The sequence below is a fragment of the Filicampus tigris genome, chromosome 20, assembly GCF_054856515.1.
Source record: "Filicampus tigris isolate MCC_2025a chromosome 20, RoL_Ftig_1.0, whole genome shotgun sequence".
In the NCBI taxonomy this organism is placed as follows: Eukaryota; Metazoa; Chordata; class Actinopteri; order Syngnathiformes; family Syngnathidae; genus Filicampus; species Filicampus tigris.
Genome location: NC_141236.1, coordinates 10,868,734 through 10,889,005, shown reverse-complemented (window position 1 = coordinate 10,889,005; position 20,272 = coordinate 10,868,734). Strand labels below are relative to the sequence as shown.

Sequence of the window (20,272 nt, the reverse complement as noted above, 5' to 3'; positions counted from 1 at the left end):
GTTGTGATTGAATAATCGCACCGACGAGTTGCACTCCTGTCCTGGAGATGGCAGCAATGAGAACCTGAATCACTGCCCCACCTGGCTCCACCCGGCCCCAATGCAAGATGACTTTAACAACAGGAGGGGGAATAATAAATAAATATAATAAATAATAAATATAAAGGCATTCAGTCTTCCATTCAGTCAGTAGCAGGATTTCGCAAAAAACGACATCATCCATTTCCAAGAAAAATGGTAGCGAGTTGGAGCTTGGGCCAACAGAGAAAGCTGTAAGATGAAAACTTACTCACACCAACTACATGAACTTCTTATGTTGTACAATTCCAACTCACACAAGGATTTTCAAGCCTCTAAAGATTGTTTATCTGTTACATACATAAGAGATGAAAAATCAGGCATGTAACAGTTTTTGTCATGCTGTGCTTGGTTCTGATGTTCTCAACGCGGAGCACCAAACACATTGAGATTGTCTTCCTCCACAGATCTCAGTCTGCCGAGGCAGAAATCTAAACATGCGCCGATGTTTCCGATGGCGACCGGAGGCGGGAGCGTTGCTCGTCAGGAAAAGTCTTGCTTTGGAAAATACTTGTTATCATCTGGGGAACCCGAGGACATCAGGTAGGACATATTTTGTTGTACGCTTCCTTGTTTGTCAGACTGGATGTTTCTTTGTTTGGCTACTTTCCCTTCCATATCACTATTCACGGATTCCTGACATCGGCTTGCCCCACTTCGCCAGTTTTGGTCGGAAATAATGAACACGGTGACCCATTATGGACCCTAATATTGGGACAAATCCACTCGTAACACACCTCAGACAGAAGAAAGACTATCTTGTACTGTAAATCAGTGATGCCCAACCACTGTGCCATGCGAGATTATCAAGAAATGATTTACTTACCAATGTGAGCCTTAGGCATACATCATTCTCGCCTGTTGGTGACTCTGAGAGTTTAAAAAGAAGTCAGCAGGTTGGTTCTAGAGGATTCTCTATTCAGGCCGGAGTGCCCTCACTATTGAAATTAGAACGGCTCCTCCTGTAGAAATGATTAAATCTGGACCTGGGATTTATTTCTACACTCTTATGCTTAAATCACAAATGATACAGGGATTTTGGCCTGTTTTAGTGCCGCTTCTCCACAGTTTTTGTTTTGTGGTCTTTGTGTGGCCTAAAGTAACACTTAAGTTGTGTTTAGGTTTTCAGCTGTGCTCGGAGAAGCCGTTTGGAAAATGGATTGTTGATTTTGGTAAGCCAGTTGGTTGATGAGCAAGATTATGCAGACCCAGTGTGGAATATTACTTTGCATCGCAACAAAGTGGTCTGAAAAAAAAAGAAATTCCTCCAGCCAAGCACGTTAAAAGGCAAGTTGAGACTTTGTTTTGACCAGATGAGACGATATTGAGGATGTTCTCAAGGTGGCCGTCCGGCACCTGTTCTCACCGCGCGACGAAAGCGGGGCGAACATAAGAATAGATAATAATCGGCGGAGAATTTGTCAAGAAGGACGGTCAATATGGCCTCCCTCCCCCTCCCCCTCACTCTCACTCTTTCTCTCTTCCACTTCTTCCCCCTCGCTCGCTCCCGCCTTTGTTATGCTAATCCGGACGGATGTGGCAGATCGGCGGCGATTTTTCATGTGCGAATGACGAGAGATAAAAGGCGAGTGACTGGGTGTCGCCGGCGTCCTCGCGCGTGCTAACAAGCTCTCGCATTGTGACGCCCGCCACCCATTTGCATCGACGAGACGCCACTCCAGCCCACCTCCTAAAACTTTATGCCCCCTCGTTAGGGCCGCGGGATGAAAACGTCGGGCCGGCGCTTTTCCCCCGGCCACACGTGCGGGACATATGCGCCTTTACGAGCGGGCGGGCGGCATCCGCGCAAGTGGGGAACGCCGCCTGTTTATTGGAGGCTCTCCCTCCTCGGAGCTGCCGGATCAGCACGGCCCGAATGCGTCCTTAATCACATTTGCATTTTTATTTTGGAGATATTCCTCAAACGTTTGCATTATTGAGGATTTATGACCAGCTCCTCGCCACATCCTCCATCAACTTCACTCATAAAGAAGATTTTCCATAACTCACGGGCGAGCGGGATATGATGGCCCCCCCCCCTCCCCACTTGTACCCCCCTTCCCCCCCGACACCCCTCTGAAGTAATTAGATAGCAGAATTGTGATATGGAAAAGTTTGAATAAATCACTTTGTTTATGACTGCAGAGGCCTTGAGCCCCCAATTGAGACCACATATTTGCTTTTTCCTCGTCACGGCTGACTTTTGATTATCCTCAAACATTTGCCTCTTTATCTTTTTTTTTTTTTTTTTTTTTAAGTCTTAATTTAACCCGCGTGTGCGTGTGTATGTCTGTGTGTGAGAGACATGTGGTAACAATGAGACCTTATCCACAACAACACAAGTGTCAGGACGCCAGGAAGAGGTTGATCAAAAGTTTCATTTTTGTGAGGTAAACGCTCCGAAAATGTCTTGACAGGAAGTGAGTGAGCACACCAGCAGGAAGTTGGTTGTTGTTCAGTCAGGCATAAAAAAAAAAGGTCACTCTGAACAAACCTTTTTCTTTCACTTTTTCTTTCACTTTTGCTTTATTTTGCGTCCATGCTTGACATGAACGCACCACTAAATGTTTGAAACCATGAGCATTTGTGAATATAATTATTTGGACATTTCATTCATTATATGGAATAATATGAATATTGTCAAGTATTAAAGGAATTGCTGGAAACATATTCTAATATAAATATCAAATTAATCAAACAGTTCATTTAGGTGAACATTTTTTTCCACTTTGGGTCATTACGGCCCTCTGCATTGGGGCCAAGCGGTGGGCAGTGCCCCACCCCATCCAGCAGATGGCACTGTAGTGGATTTTTAAAAGAAAAAATTTTATGGCGTTAAACATTAAAGTTCAAACTGGTTACATTTGGACTTCCCAAGAATTCATTTGTGGTTTTATTGGATTCTTGCTGGTCTGATTGTTAGTGTCACCTGTCTGCCATCAGTCCTCATCAAGAGACCCCCCCCCCCCACACGCCCCCCGTAAGATCCCCCAAAGCCCCCCTTTTTAGCCCCCCACCCACTGTGTTCTCTCACCTGTGTCTTGTTTGCTAATTAGTCATCTTGCGTTTCCTCGCTTGCTTTCTCTTCTCACTCTGTCGCCTCCTTTTTGCCCCCCTCCTCCTCCTCTTCTTTTTTTTTTTTTCTTGGTTCTTTTCGAGCCGCTCGTTAGTTTCATCAACATCACTTCCTCCTGCCTGGTGACGACTTGACTGCGTTTTATTCACACCGACGAGTAAATAGTCACTTTTTTTTTGACACACGGGTTCAACTAAATAGTCCCTGGTTGTCGTAGGAATGTCACGGCAAGCAAGGATGCTGAATGACAGCCAAATCTAGCTTGATTGTTAGCAGTTACAGTGTATGAGGAAATATTTTGGGGAATTGTGGATTGATCTTTCTGCGCGTCTGTATCTATCTGCACTAATTGCATTTTAATTATCTGTACTTGGCTTTTCACAGTCAGGTCAGGTAAAGTCTATCCCCACCAATCGGACAAGCTGATTTCCTTTTTTTGGGGGGGTCAGGAATCGTACATGTCACACGCTTGGTAAGGTTCTATCCGTGTGAAAGTAAATAAATAATGAAATAAATAAAGTGTCTGGATTGTGTGTACGCTCGAATAGGACACAGCGAGACGGAATAATAACATCAGCAATCTTAAAACGCACGGGAGTCTGCCACTATTACTTGGTTTGTTTAACGCGCCTCACAACCAGGGCAACTTGTCCCTTTTTTATATTTTGGGGGGGGGATCGTGACACTAAATTGTTCAACATTGCTCATGCACAAAAAAAAAAAAAAATAAATATCCATCTGGGCTTTAATCCTTTCCTCTCGCGTCTCGACATGTCATTATTTTGATCCCCGCGCAACAATGGCGGCGGTGCACATCACTTGGATAATTATCGGCAGGCACCGACTTCTGTTTGGAGAGGAAGTACTACCTACACACACGCTAAAAAAAAAAAAAAACCTCGCTGCTCCGAGATAGCCAATTACGTCTCGGTAAACAGCGAGCGGCGAGCCTCGTTTTGCGCCCAGCGTCGTTGCCGATCTATAATAAAAGTCAATAGCGGAAGAAGGAGGGGAAAAAAAGTTTGTGGGGAAAATGTCATGCTGGAACTTTGTGTCGATGAGTCAATGTAAATAACGCTTTAATAAGCGCCCTCCCTCGTTCGGCAGCGGAAATCAGATGTGAAATTCGTCCAAAAAGAGGGGGGGGAACAACACATTTCGCCCTCGTGAGCTAATAACTGGCAAGAGAAGCTTAAACAAAAGATCACTCAGGCGTTCATTTGAATATTCAAATCCTTTTTTAATAAAAGTCGCCTTGATTCCATTCCCTCCGCCCAAAAACGTGATTCTTGCAGCAACAAGATAATGAAACAGTCGACGCTTGTTTAAGGTCATTGTCCATACCTGACGCAAATATTGTACGTTTTAAATATGCCACAAACAAAGTGAGGAAGTGCTCACATTTTTTTCTTTTCAAACAATGAAATTGCAAAAATAAAGGCTGCTGATTGTCGGAGATGCCAAAACAAATGATTTTCCACACAATGAGAACAATGTCCAACTTTTTGGGAAATTTAGTACATGGGGCGATTTCGCAACTGTAAGAATATATGTACATATATATAATATGTACATTCCATACATCTGAGTTGTGCATGCAATATCGGAATTCATGAAAATTCGTGAAAATGTCCCAAAAAACGTGACATCATTTCGCAGGCCAATCATTTTGGCAAATCTTGTTGAAATAACCTCCAAGTTTTTGTTGTTGTTTTTTTTAATCTTTTGTTTATTTTCATTTTGTTAAAACAGACATTTTTAATTAAATAAAATTGTTCATTTTTGGACAATTTGTTTATTTTTAAAGCTTTATTCCCGCTGCAGCTTGTTTGCCAAGAACTTAACTATACGACTTGACGTGTGCCAGGTCAAAGAATCGGTCCCGGAATAAACTGATGTTCAACATGTAAACGTCATTTTCATTGAGCGAAAGTAGACTTAGTAGCTTTCGAGATAATTGCTTTTAAAATGTTTTTTTTGGTGTGGTGGGGCACCCTGTAGTATTAAAATAGTCAAGTAACTTAGACGAAAAGTCTGTTTCAGTACATTTAACTGTGGGAGGGGTAAAATTATATTTTAGAAGCTACAGAAAACATTGTACGGTGTCTCTAGATTGCGGATTTTCATTTATCACTGTTGGGCCTGGAACTTCATTGCCCAGCCTTAGCGCCACCTATAGGATGTGGACTTGCATAGCGTGAGAAGTCACTTTGCTTCCCGCCTTGGCCACCATTTCATGATTGACGAGGCCAAGTGAATTGGCGCTGGTGAAGGCGTTGTGGCCAAAGCCTTACATTAAGTGCAATATTCAAATTGCAACCCCCCAACCCCCCTCTTCGGTATGAGCTGTGACCTTCGGGGGACACGTGGATGCCACCCCCCAACCCAGGCAGTTAGTTTGCCTTAGGCACATGCGATATCAGCATATGTATATTGATATATTGAGGCATGGACGTCCCTGGGCTACGCAGTGAGGCGGGTTATACATATATATATTTATATGGCGCTGTCCAGTGCTGTGTCCACTGATGAGAATGGGAGCACGAATGGGAATTTGCTCGAGGTTGGGTGGTGGATAAGGGTTGCCGAGGGTGTGCGGTGGGGGCGCACGGCAGGGTTTCAATCTCCCTGCAAAGCATTTGAATATAGGCTGCTGATTTATTGCCTTATTCGCTCTGTCTTCTCTATGCAAATGCACAAGCGGTTGGGGTGGGCTTGGGTGGGGTGGGGGTTCTGAATTGGGGTGTGCTGGTTCTGGTGGTGCACTTTGGTTGTATGCATAATGAGATTCCCAGGGTCATCCCTCCGGTGTGTCAGGGACCTGCACCGAAGCCACTCACCAGGGGCTGATGGGTGGAGGGGGCGCCTGCAGGGGAAGAATGGGCCCGCTAAGGATGAGTCCCCAGGTGGGCTGGGGTGGAACACACACACACGCGCACACGCACACACGCACCACCCATCAGCCTGGCAGTCGTCTCCCCTCCTGCCTAGCACAGGGGTGGCTAGGCATACTCAAGGGCAATATTTTTATTTCTATTTTTTTTTTTTTTTTTGAATTGACAGACGGGCCAACTCTTTCATCGATGTTGTAAAAAAATTTTATTCATATAATTGTTTTATTGATTTCAATACAACTCTAGTTCATGCTCATTTGAAATTGTATTTTTTAAACACAACAAATCACTATTTAAAAAAAATAAAAATTAGTTGTTTTTATTAAAAGTTTTTGCTTACTTAATTCAGCTGTTTTTGCCGAAAATGGGTTACCTAAAATGTGTGTGTGTGTGTGTGTGTGTGTATATATATATATATATATATATATATATATATATATATATATAGAGAGAGAGATGTATTTTTTAATAAATAAATTAGAAGACATCAACTTTTGCATTTAACTGAACAATTTGAGAGAAAAAATGGCCAAAATAATCTAAAGTACTCTTGGTAATGTAAACGCTCGGTGGGACGGATTAAAGTATGTCCTATACCACCCCCCACACACCACCACAACCACTCCCACTCGCGCCCCACCCCCCGCCCACCAATGCCTACCCGGCCTAGCATGTCAAACTCAATGCATTAGCCTTATAAGCGGATCCCCCACCTCCCCTCAAATCACACCAATTATGAATTTGATCTGTATGTTTAATAATTGGCCTCTTTAGACACATTCAATTGTGTCCAAATGGAAGTGGAATTGATTTTCTTTTTAGGATATTAGCCGATTACTCCCACTACCTCTCAGCCCCCCCTCCTTCCCTAATTTGAATAATGGTTATTTCTGTGATCTTTGCGCAGCATGGCGGCATGCCCTCAAGGTGGGGCGCTGCCATGAAGCCAACGCTGAAAATATCACAATATTTTTAGAGTGGCCTTCATATTTGAGGATTCTTTTTATAAGCATTAAACGACACCGTTTGCGCGAAACCTAGTAAATCCTTTTGCCGGCCAGTGAATAAACAAAGCTAAACGATGGTAGCTACGCCTCGTATGTCATAAATGTCTTGTTGAAACAATTTGTGAACTCTTTGTCGTTTTAATTGGGATGAAGACGCAGTTAAATTGGCTCCGCTTCTGGCAGTTGGAGAATAAACAAAGCTCAAACACAGTAACTACTCCTTGCACGCCATAATTGTTTTATTTGTAAATGCTTTGTAATTTTAACCGAAAAGAAAACACAGCCAAAATATGAGCATATACTGTGTGATGGTTGAATGTCGGAAACATTATTTGAAATTATTTGCAAAGTCTTTGTAGGTTTTATCGGTAATCAACTCGTGTGCATGTAATGATTCAAGTCTGCAAATAGTTTTACGTGTGCAAAAGTTAGATTTGTCAAAATAACAATAAAATTCAAAGCAAACTTTATAAGTGACACTTTTAGAGGTAAGTTCACAGTCATTATTGTCCAGAATTTTGAAACGCTGAAGACGACTGTCACAACTACACTGCAATACGAAAATCGAAAGATCGATGCTACTTTGTTAGCCATTGTTTGGCATTTTGCATTGTGTTTTAGTATTAAGCTAGCAGCGTTTCGTAAAACAAAGTTAATCTGGTATGGTTAAATGCGCAAAATGATTTTGAGTGGTTTGACAATAAAGCTTGAAGCCTCTTTTGAAAAATAAATAAATACATTCCACGCAAAAACAACAAACAATAAAAAACAAAGCCAACTTTACATAAAGCAAACACCAAAACCACTTTTACAACCAATAACCTAAAAAAATGGTCTTGATGTTCTGGCTTCTCGCTTGAAATGTGTCGCACATTTTGACTGACGTTTTTCGGTTCAGTTGCAAATGTAGCGTGTCCACTATATGGCTGCGCTCTTTAAAAGCTCCTTGACGAGAATAATAATATGAGGTGTCGCCGCATTCTGACAGCGTCCATAGTCGCAGACGGCGATTGAACCCCGCCCAACCCCCGCCCCCCCCAGCCTCGCCAAGTAATAGACAATAGACAATAGGCCTGTCTGACACTTAAAATATTAAAGAGCGGAATATGCACCGCGACGTTGATCTTCACTATCAATATTTAACAGCCTTTTATGCATGTATGCTGACTTGTCCAATTTCATTAAGGCCATTTGTCATGGTCGGGGGGCAGCGGTCGGTCCCGGGCCCTCGAGGAGTCCTGCCACAAACCAAATGGGGCTTGTCGCGAGGGATAGGGTTGGGGGGGGGCTGGAGCAAAAAGTTGTTTGCGACGGTATATATGCTAATTTCTGCAAACAAGCTCACAAAAAAAAAAAAAAAAAAGTGTGTGGCTTTGCGAGCTGGCAGCGGCTGAAAGGCTGCCGAGTGGCGCCGACATTATCGGGCGTGTTCAATGCGGAATTAACATATTTTCCTGCGGATTTCGGTCATTTGAGGAAGGCGGCGGCGCGCGTTTGCTATCAAAGAGTCCGCATTCACCGGGAATCTGGGCTTTGAGTGTCATTGTGCGAGAACGTGGTCCCGTCTCTGTGTGGATGTCATTTTTTTTTTTTTTTGGGTTTGTTTTTTGTGTGTCGGAGTCGCCGCATCGATGGGCTGGTGGGCGTCGCTCGCAGCGCGGTGACTAAGACAACGCGCAGCCGGCTCTTATTTGCCGCCTGTACATTATCGCATTTCCTCCCGACAATACATCTCGATTCCTAAAGGCATGGAATCTCAAATGTGACATTTTAACAACCCTTATTCCTTTCACACCGCACCATTATATCCCTTTTTTTTTTTTTTTTTTCCCTTTTTTGCACTTTCAAGTCATTTTCATTCCAATCCTGAATTACCAATTTGTCTTTGTGGCACAGGCAATTTACATGCATCCCTTTTCTCACCATTCTCTTTCTCACCGGCTCTCCCCCTTTTTTTTATATGCAAAATGCACTAAAGTGTAGCATTTTTCCCATCACAAGGATATTTCCTGGGCTCTAATTTCATGGTTTTGATGGCGAGCGAGTACGTCTCGGGAGGAACTGCGCCTCTTGTTCTCATAGCTCCTGGGTGACGTCTTGATGACAAGTGTCTTTAATATGCATGGAGAATGGCAGCTCCCACATTTCGTCCCCGCCGTTTGGCACGTCGGGAGGAAATTGCCCGGCGTTGGGCTGCAGTTACTTTCGGAGACGAATGTCAGTTACCGTTCAGGAGGAGACCCCGGCCTTTTATGATTATTGCCGCTGTGTACCGCCATTAAAACACACGCACACACACACACACACGCAGGCAGGACGTGTCGATCTGCCTTTTGGCTTCGTCCCCGATCCTTCGCCAGGCCCGACTGTGCCGTCGCAAGCTTAAGTGGCATCGCAGGGCTCGTTGAGGAGCATAAGAGCCTGTTTATTGTGTGAACTGGACAACAAGGAAGTAGTAATGATGCCACCGGCCCTAATCTTATGAGGAATACCGTGTACTGTATTTATTTGGAGGGGAAAGTCACATTTTACAAGAGGCATGTATGTTTTTTGTGAGAAAACGGATGGAGTATAACATAGTGACAATGTACAATTGTAATCATTATCTTGTACCATAAGAGTAGAGTAGGTTTTCTAGAAAAATACTAAGTCGTAATTATGGGGGGAGAAATGAGCCGTAAGTTTTCAAGAAAAAAGTCATACTTCTTAGACAAATAAGTCTTCATTTTTCTACAAATTAATCTGATTTTTTTGGGGGGGGGGGTTTAATAATATTTGACTTTGAGGGGAAATTTTTCAGTTTCTTTTCTCGAAAAAGTCAACTTCATTTTCTAACGATGAAGTTAAACAAGCAACCAGTTTGTTCTCTCCCGGGGAGTTTTTCTTTGTACCAATTTGTTCTTTCCTCACGTTTATGCTCTTACAGCGTGGACATTTGGTGAGACGTCCTTAAAGTGCTTTGCGAGTCGACGAGGTGAACATATGACAAAAAAAAAAATGCACTTACCGGTGAGGCGCGCTGGCTACGTTTGTTCAAAATAACACATTGCGATCGCGTTTGGGATTCTTTCGCTCCGCTAATTGCTCCTCCAACAATTTGCCCTCTTTGTTCATCAGCGTTGCGCTACAACACTGGCATTTTTACGCCGGCCACACGCTGTGCATGAAAGCATGAAAATATAGGCCTGCTCCATATAATCGACACTTGACCAAGCTTAAGTGCTATTACCGCCGCCTTTTAATGTCCAACTATATACGAAACAAGTAAGTTCCGACGCAAAACAGTAACTTTTCAAGTGCGCAACTCAAAGATAGAAAGGCACCGCCGTGAAGCTAATAAACACACAAATCATTTGTTCCCGTTTTTTTGTTGTTGTTTTACTTGAACGATGGTGACAGCCTGCACGAGTAGGATTTGTTTCAAGCCCAAATCAGGATTGAGTGCGGGATGATCACGGTGGCGGCGCACGGAACGTGACACTTGCTACCCAATTATTGAAAGTCACTGGCAGATGTAGTACTTAACAAACAACTAAAACACAAACTTGTTAGCTCGTTGTGTTGTCTTTCTACTTCAAGCAGCTGGTTTTTGTTGTTGTTGTTGTTGTTGTTTGCACTCTGAGATATGCATAAAGCCAATTATATCACATTAACGCCACAACAACAGAAAAATACTAATAATGCTATCAGATTGAAGTCAGAATCCAACAAGAAAAAAATCGTTTGGAACTTGTATTTGGGAGGTAGAAAAAAAGCCTAAATATCAGATAATTCAAGATGTTTGTTTATGAGGAAAAAAAGGTGGAAGAGGACATTTAAACATTTTAACCATTATATCGTACTGTGATGGAAGTATTGGGACGGGGGAGAAATAATGAGTAATGTTTTTAAAAAATAGACTTTATACTATAATCTCAAGTTTTGAAGGAAAATATAATTTTGAAAACTTTTGGATAAACTTCTCATTTCTTCTAGAAGTAAAGTCTTATTTTCCTGAGGAAGAAAAGTCTTTGTTTTATTACAAATAAATTCTATTGCTTTTTGAAAGCGTCTCTATTAGAACAAGAAAGTTCAAGAAAAATAATTCTTAATCTCAAGAAATTTGTTAATTTTACTAGAATAAAGTGTTTATTGCTGGAAGAATGTCATCAAATTTCAAGAAAAAATTTACTCTTCAGAGAAAAGGGTCTTGTGAGGAAAATATCAGCTTTTCAACACAAATATTGATTTTTTTTTTCCAGTAATAAAGTTGAAACTTTTTTTTAATTTTAGAATTATTATTTACGATCAGTTTTACAGAAAACCTCGTGAAGAAACTTTGTGTATTATGAGATTGGCAAATATTTTTGGGGGGCGTAAAGAAAGTTGGTACATCATGAGAATAACATTTTGAAGAACAATTTAAAGAAAAAAAGACCCCCCAAAAAGAATAGTTGCACCAATCAACACGAGACTTGGTGAACATATCTATCATGACAGGACGCATGAAAATCTCACAAGGACCCTTGCCTGAAATTGAGCAGGAAGTCTTCTATTTTGGTTTCAAGCAGCCATTTAGGCGCATTCCGGCTTCTTACTTAAATTGGGCTTGCAAAATTTTGTGGACAGCTCGTGATGTCAGAGTTTGATGATCATTTGGGAAGGAAGTGCCACGGCCTGTTGATCACGGCTCCCAACTAAATCCAAGTTCTTATGATTTTTTTTTTGGTCGTATTTGTCACCCCTCGGATTACCTCCGGCGTCTCATTTCTCACCCAGTCCAAACAACAGCGACCTCGCACTCGTCACACCTTTCGGTCACACCAACAATTTCCACTCTTTGTTCCGCTCACACGCTCACCAAGCACTCAGGTTGCCAACATCCGCCACACTTGTCGCTGGCGCTAATCAATCTCCGCAAACATTTTTCATGAGCACTGCGGTCTCCGTCCCTGCTGAGCGACATCTCATTTGGACCCCTTTGCGTCTTTCGTGGCGGAGAGACGCAATTACCTTGCGGACACGCAGGGGGCGGCACCTCAGCAGGGGATTCTACGCTGACAATTACACTCGGACGAGGTGCGAGCGCTACGGCGTAATGATAATAATGAGGAAAAGACTGTGTTTACTAATCAGTCATCACAATGTTTTGCAGTCTTAGTTTAGACCCACATTCAAAGCCTTCAGTTGGCACTCTGACCTGAGCAAACCCAAAGTCTTGCGTGAGGTATCTGGCCTGAAAAGTCAACCTAAGGACTGTTGGTCCTGAACGAAAACTTTGCGACTAGACTTGGACCCGATCGCAAAAATTTGGTGCTAGACCTAAGCTTAACATCTTAGGGGTGACCCTAAGTGAGCCAATGTAAATTCACTTAGACCTGAATCAAAGTTTGCGATTATACTTGGAACGCTAGGCTTTCTTTTTTATATATACTTGTATATTAGGGCTGCACCGATCACAATTTTCTGGCCGATCCCCGATCTTTCAAAAGCCTGACCTGATGATTTTTGTTCATCCCGATTTTATGTTCTGAACTTAACATGTTACACTCTTCTTTTATTGTAAAATGTTGAACAATACCTGTGAAACAATACAAGCGTGTTGTTTCAACTGCACATCAAGTAGTTCTGTAAATAAAAAGGAAATGTCTATGCAGCCTTAATATATAATTAATTGACGTATGTCATGTCTCCATATGTTCAGTGCAGTACGCAAGTTGACATATCCTTGTTTCACGAACCATGAAAAGTTGAAGTGATTCTTAGCATATTTGTTGTAATCCGCAGAGTTTGGTCAAGGAATAAGCTCAACTCATAAGACACGGTACCACTTTACAGAAAAGTGCCACTTCCAAGAAATTCCATTGCAGTTTTTTTTTTTTTTCTCGCCATCTTTACCTACAAACGTGTCGAAGCAAGTGCATGCAGCGAATTAGCATGCCAACATCTCAACAGCATAGGTGTGTGTGTGTGTGTGTACGTGCGTGTACACGTGTGTGTGTGAGTGTGTGTGTGTACGTAGGGTTCACGGGCTCGCGCTTTGACATTCACGCTACACCACCTACGCACTGGGGTCCCATCTCGGGTCATTTACATATCTTTGAAAGACAGATTGAAAAGAAGGAGAAAGGAGGGACCGGAGCGGCAAGGGCGGGGGGAGGACGGGCGGGGGGCTGAGGGGATGGAGGGCTGCGAGGGGTCGGGCGCTGGGTGACAGGAAGAAGGGAGAAAGGGAGGAAAAAAGAGCAAGAAGAAGACCAAGCCGGAAGATTAGATTCCCCCCATCAAGAAAATGAGGGGGGAGTGTGGAGGGGGGGGTTGTGGGGTTGCGCAGAGGGCCCTACTGGGAGGATCCTTCTTCATATTTGTGTGTGAATTGTTTATCACGGTGACAGAAGCGTGCCAGGCCCGAGATAAAGGCAGCGCTCCATCACGGGGGCTGTGACAGCGGGAGGACACGGCGCGGCACTCACCGCCACAGCCCCAGAAATATTATTAATAGATGCCGACTTGATTTGCCGCGATTGCGCCGCCTTGGCACCGCTTGATTGTGGCCTGTGAAGTTCCGTCCAAAGGGGGAAGCTATTTTTCATGAAGTGACAGAAGTCGTCGCCGTTTTCTATCCTAACGCCCCCCCCCCCCGCCACGCCCCCCCCCCCCACGCACACAACCGCCCCTTCCTGCACCAGCACCCCCGCCCCCACCCCACCCCACCCCACCTTCCTCCCTTCAGTTGAGCAGTTGCATCTCTTTCCAAGGAGCTGATATGCAAGACTGCTTATTATGAGAGTGTGTCAGATTTAGAGGGAGGGGGGGAAAAACAGGCAGGGAGGAATAGTTGCTCTTTTTGATGGGACGGCCTGCGAGATGGCTTGGAGATGATATCCAGTGTGCGCGCGGGCGCGCGTGTGTGTCAGCCAATATGCATGTGCCAAGCATGCACAAGCTTGACAAGCAAAATAGCAGATTTTTGATTTTGAGGAATAAGTGCGAATATCACACATGTGCACATACATTAATGTATAAGTTCACACACGGCTGAGAGTAAATGTGGGATTTTTCTTTGCACACGCACGCACACACACGTTACATCATGTCAACACCGCTGCATCACCGTCAGGATCGCAACCATGAAGGCCTCGATGCCTGACTTGGAACAAAGTTCAAAGACGTGGTACAGGTTTTGGACAATAGCTCAGAATTTGACACCGGTCTTGGATCCACATTTGAAGAACTCAATTTGGGACTAGACCAAAGTGCAAAGATGTGTGAGAGGCCTTGGAACTTGAAGGCCAAACTCCAAAGCTTGTGATTACACTTAAGTCAGAACTTGGAATCTGTCTTGGATCCAATCTTAGAGACTTTGTACTGGATTTGCACCTTGCTTAGGACTTGGGACTGGACTTAGTCCCACAATTTCAGAACTGGACCAAAGTACAAAGCTCCACTTCAGGACTTGGGATTTTGAGCCAAAGATCAAAGGTGTGTGATTACACTTGAATCTAAACTGGGAACTTGGATCCAATTGCAATTAGTCTTGAGATGCCAATTTGGACCGAAGCTCCAAATTTGGGATTGCACTTGGATCAACTTTAGTAGACCTGCCACTAATTTGGGACTAGACCAAAGTGCAACGATGTGCGACAGGCCTTGGCGGTAGCCTTGAACTCGGACCATTGCTCAAAGACTTGAGACTAGACCTAAACTTCGATTTGGAACTCTAGACTGGTCTTGAACTTCGTAAACATCATTAGTTCCAAGCAAAGTGGTCGTGGAAATAACACAAATCCAGAACTCTGAGTTTGAGTGCTCATCTGAGCTGAAATTGAATGGACCACATTTGAGAAGTTCCAATCAAAATCTTCACAGCAAGCTGCTTACTGGGGATTCGTCTTTTGGCATGGTGTCACCACCATGGTGTCATCCACACATGTAGACCAGCAGCCCAACCCAAAGGTCGGCTGGCTGTGTGTGTTTGTTTCTCCACGAGAGGGCGTCGCTGTGTCAGACGAGAAAAGTAAACATGCCTAAAAGTTTTCGCTGTTCAAACTTCCTCTTTGAAAGCTACGTTTCTTTCAGTCCGGGGCCCACCAGCAAGTTTCACAGACACCCCCCCTCCCCCCACCGCCACCACAGCATGCACCCACCTCCTAGGAGCACCAAACAGCATGAAGAAGCCCGGCCAGGATATGTGACAATGACAAAGAAAGTGAAACCTTTTGGTGTTGTTGAGCGTCTCACAATCGCAGACAAAGATATACTTGAGTACAAGTACAGTTACTTGTGTGTAGAAAGACTTTGGTAAAAGTAGTGATTCAAAGTCTACTGATTCAGACTTGGAAAAGTACTTCAGATAATGCAACAGGGAAAAAACAAACTTGTGCACACAAAATACTTTCCCCCCTTTTGTTATCTTACGTTGCAATCACCCATCAGTTGAGGAATTGTACTTCCGATTTGATTCCGATTTTGTGTTACCGAGTCGGTTTTGTCCTTCTATATGTGCTTCCACGTGATCTCATTTCAGTTCATCCAAAGCCCAAAAGTGCATCGGTGACCCTCCTTGCCCACATGCGAGGGTATTACGGTACCTTCTTTGTTTCAAGTCAAGGTACCTCTCTACCTGAAAAATCTCAAGTACAGTAACCAAGTAATTGTATGCAATTACTTGCCACCACCTCACGCGAGCCTCGCAGACGTTGCAACGACTGCAAACCGCCCCCTAACCCCTTCCCTCCCTCTGACCCGGTTTGCTCGCCACGGTGAGAGGCGGCAGTGGCGGAGGTTCTCAGGTCTGCACCTGGCGACCGCAACCTCCGTCCTCACTGGTGTTGCGACTCGGGGGTTTGGGGGTCGGGGGCGGGCTGCTAAGGCGGAGGAGCTGCGGTCGTACGGGCGCAAGTGGCGGAGGCCCAAACCTCATGCAGGAAGTGCGCTTATCTTGTAGCTGGAGGCCACAGTGGGGCTGTGACACCTGCTGGGGAAGGGGGTGCGCCGGGTGTCGGTCCCGGGGTGACAGTGACGGATAGAAGATGTTCAGATAAGGTTTACTGTAGCAACTTGGGCTGGATGTACGTACCAAAATAGATGATCGAAATGGTGTCAACTTGGTGTACACACCGGCCCCGGATGTCAAACTTTGATGCCGTGCTCATCCCACTTTAGATGGTGTAGGCAATTTGCTTCACAATTTAGCAGACTCTCGCATTTGAGAATTCTTTATTTCGTCAAATTGGCAGCATGGGAGAGAGTGCTTTACACATCTGTCTTACAGTTCTGAAGTACACGGTCCAGCTTTCTCCAACATTCCAAAAACAAACACATATATGCCCTGAGATTGGATTATTTTGCCTTCTTTGAGCTTCCGCCTTCCTCTCCGACACTCGCAGCCAACAACGAGGCGCTCTAGAGGCGGCCACGGCAGTGGACTATTCAAAGGAGAGATGCATTTTCAGGGCGTAGGCTTGGCAAGGTTAAGGACTGATGTGAACGAAGGCGCTCAATTCTTGCAGTTTAACGTTATATCGCCACAAATGTCTTTGCACATTTTCCGGAATTATACATTTAGACTGTGAATTGACTTTACACTGTCTTTTGAACCTTTACTGTCAACATAATGTAGAAGACAGGACCTAGCGCCCCGAGAGCAGCATGCTGCTTCACCAAAACATCTGATTGCACGGAGCCGGCATGCTCCTCTGCTAAATCTCCATTGCAAAACACGCATCTAACGTAGTCGCATAAATAGCCGCTTGCTGTACTTAAGTGGGGCAACGCTGGTGGTTGGAAGTGCGGGGAGGGGGTTGCGTCACGTGACCCCAACCTCCGCCGGGACCCGGGCCTCCGGCACGCATCCGCACTCGTAGACGTTTGCTTTATTCTGCGCCCGCCTCGCTCCGAAGAGCGTTCCGTCTCAGGAGTCAATGTTGAGCATCAGCTGACAAATTAATTCCAATAATATTCAAATGCGATGTCGGCAGGTTCTTCCTGATTCTGAATTATGCGTATTCAATCTGCGCCCCGGCCTGCCGTCTGCTATTTGGAGTGTTCTGTTTTTCAAGCAATCTATTCCTGATATTGCTCCCATTTTGCCCGAGACAGACACCGGCCTTGTAATATTACGCCGGCCGGCCTTCCTTAATGGAATCCTCCTCCCTCCTCCTCCTCTTTTTTTTTTTTTTTTTTTTTTTTCCCACCATTTGAATAAACGCACTCAATTAAATCAAACCTGGAATAGTGTAGCTTTTAATTGAAAGGGAATTATGCTTTATATGATTTGAGAAACGATCTCTGGGGAGGCGCCGGTGCTCCTCAACAACTCACCAATTAGACGACTCGTCTCTTAAACGGGCGCCGCCTCCGAAGGAAGTGGCCTCGCATTAAGGCCTTAATGATCGGGGCACTTAGCAATTACCCCGGCAACCCGATTTGCTCGCTCTCGTTAAAACAAGACGTCGTATTAATATCGCTTTTTATTTCCTTTCTTCGGCTTGTTAAAAAAAAAAAAAAGAGCCGGCTCTGTTGGCGGTTTAAGCGTATATATATATATATATTTATATGTATATATATATATATTTTTTTAATGTACAATCACACCATCAGTGGATTGCTGAGGGAGGCAAACAAACATGTTCTACATGTCACCGTGCGCTTCATTTGGTTCAAGAGTTTGGAACCATTGTGCCTAAACGCTCACTTCTGAGTGACAAAGTAAGAGAGACGTCAGTTACCTTCACCGAGGAGGATTACAAAATAACGACTTCATACGTTAAGCAGAAGCCATTAAAACATCAAAGGATATCTTTTAATTGGACTCAAATGAACATGAACAAACCTCATTTTACAACCGTTTCCTTCTGTTACTGCGTTGCATGAAATCTAATGGGGACTGTTTCTAATATATTGACAGAGGTGGGTAGTAACGCACTACATTAACGCCGTTTACTTCAGTAACTTTTTGGATACATTTGCCAGACTAGTTTTGCTACTCTACACACCCGTGTATATTGAGAGTGTCGAAATATTAGAAGCACGTCAACAGGAGTATACTTTTTTCATTCATAAAATATTGCATCATGAAAAATATTTCACAAAAATGTACAAAAATGGAAATCTGACATCAGTCACCAAAGTCACCAAAATATTAGGCACACCTCCGTGGGGTGCACCACAATTAAATGTAATTCAATGAATGGCTGTTTGTATTCGTCATGTCGCTGAATTGTAAAGTCACAATATTTGGCCATAGTTGTCTGTATGGTCAACACAGTTTTGCAATAATAACTCGTCAAAAATTTGTATTAGTATTGCTTTTTAGGGCACACACGAAAACAAACGAAAATATGACCATGCGTGCTTATCCAAAAAAGTTATCTTTAAAACAAGAGATAAACTCATATTGTCCACTGCTGTTATAAAAAAAAAAAAAATAAATAAAAACTTGCTTCATTTTAGTTTAAACACAAGAACCAAGCAGCCAGTCCAAAAAGTGAGTGAGTGGTCCAAGTGGTGTCGAGTGCAGCCGTAAAATTGACAAAAGAGGGCAGCAGGCTTCTGCTGATCCGTCTGGACGGAGCTTGTGTGCGTGTGACAAGAAGATCGGGTCGGGGTGAAGCGGGCCTGGTTCCACTCAGAGAAGGCGGCCCCCCCTCCCCACCACTCTCCACTCCCCTTTGTCTGCGACGGCTCAGATCAGTTTTCTTGAGTTCATCCCACACACACACACACACACACACACACACACACACACACACACAACAGAAGTGTGTGTCCAAAGTGTGTGTTTGTGTGTGTCTTTTGTGAACTATCAGCCAGACCACATCTGAAGAAGAAGTGTGCTGAGGGAGCAGATTGCGAGCTGACGTCGTCCTCCTCCTTCTTGTTCTTCTCCTTCTTGGCGTCCTCGTCTCAGGAGGTGACCACTGGCTGACACATGTCGTCGTTCTTTGCTCCTTTTCCATGCCGATTAGCTACTGTGTGTCAGCAATTCGTCGCATTAGCTGCGAGGTGACAACGCGCTCCCGAAAAGACGGGGAAACGAGAGCAATTTGGGCAACTAATGTCACGTGTGAGATGATTCTTCGGAACGCAGACAGTCACGGCCAAATACTGTAAGATTCGCAGAACGCCGTCATAGTGGAACACCCGAACACACCTGATGTTTGTCTGTTATAAGATGAATTTATCGGCTTGATGTTGCTGATAATTTGTTGTTACTTTGAATTGAATTATCTTGGACTTTTACATGTTGTTGTATATTAATTCCATGCCCGTTAATAAACACGACAAAAGTGGCAGCTGTACCATACACAATCGAATCGTAATCACACTGAATCGAATCCAATCCTTTCATTTTCAAATCGTTACATCCTTGAATCGTATCGTATTTAATCGTCTTTTATGGAGAGACGAACGCCCCGATTAGTTTTAGTAAAGCTCGTTCAAGTTCATTTAGATTGAAGGTAGTGCATTATTTTAACTTTAAGTCATCTAAGAGGTTCATGGTAGTAGTAGTTTATAATAGTTAAGCTTCGCCACTTTTTGTCTGCTAGTTACTTGGTTAGATGAGTTATGTCATGGCAACTGAAATGAGTAAAGTTTCCTCGATAGACAGATCTCCTCTGTCCTGACCTTGTAGGGTGTCTGCTACATGATGCACCACATGATATACGAGGAGAACATTTTTGACGGGTCTTGCATCGCAAAGCTTTGTGTGCTTCCCCTTCATGCGACAGCTACCAATAATAACGCCAATCGTTTTCCCGGAGTTACTGACCGGATCAGGTCATGCAACAAAGTCGAAGGGAGGGCAAAGACGAAGGTCAGATGAACAGCTAGCTTAATAGGGTAACCGCAAGACTGTACATTGGCTGCCCCCAAACTACAGAAGATGAAAAGAGAGATCATGTTTAGTTTACAAAGACGGTCAATGTTGCCAACTTTAATATTTCAAGTGAAATCATTTTCAAGTAAGTCCGATTAGGAGAGTTAAAGCAAATTCCAAAAGGGAAACATAAAATGAAACTAGTTTTGAACATTAGCAGGCAAATAACTATTAAAATTACAAATTTGATTTTTTTGAAACAAATGTTTAGTTTTTCAGTCAAGGCCTTAAGAGCCCAACCCTCATACGTCAGTTTCTTAGCCAAGATGTGATTGTTCGAAACTGATGGTCTGAGCTCTGTTAGCCATGTCTGCCCTTTTTCTGCCAGACAATCTTGAAACGATGTGCGGCCTGT

General features: G+C 43.8%; 1 protein-coding gene across 1 annotated transcript in view; it reads left to right on the top strand.

Annotated features, from left to right (window-relative positions):
• The window catches only part of LOC147128296 (uncharacterized), a 122,499-nt gene that overhangs the window by 39,681 nt on the left and 62,546 nt on the right, over positions 1-20,272 (top strand). The window contains exon 4 of the mRNA XM_086019112.1: positions 486-621. Within this exon, the coding sequence (XP_085875238.1) occupies positions 516-621 (106 nt within the window). The 5' untranslated portion in view covers positions 486-515. The remainder of the gene's footprint in view (positions 1-485; positions 622-20,272) is intronic.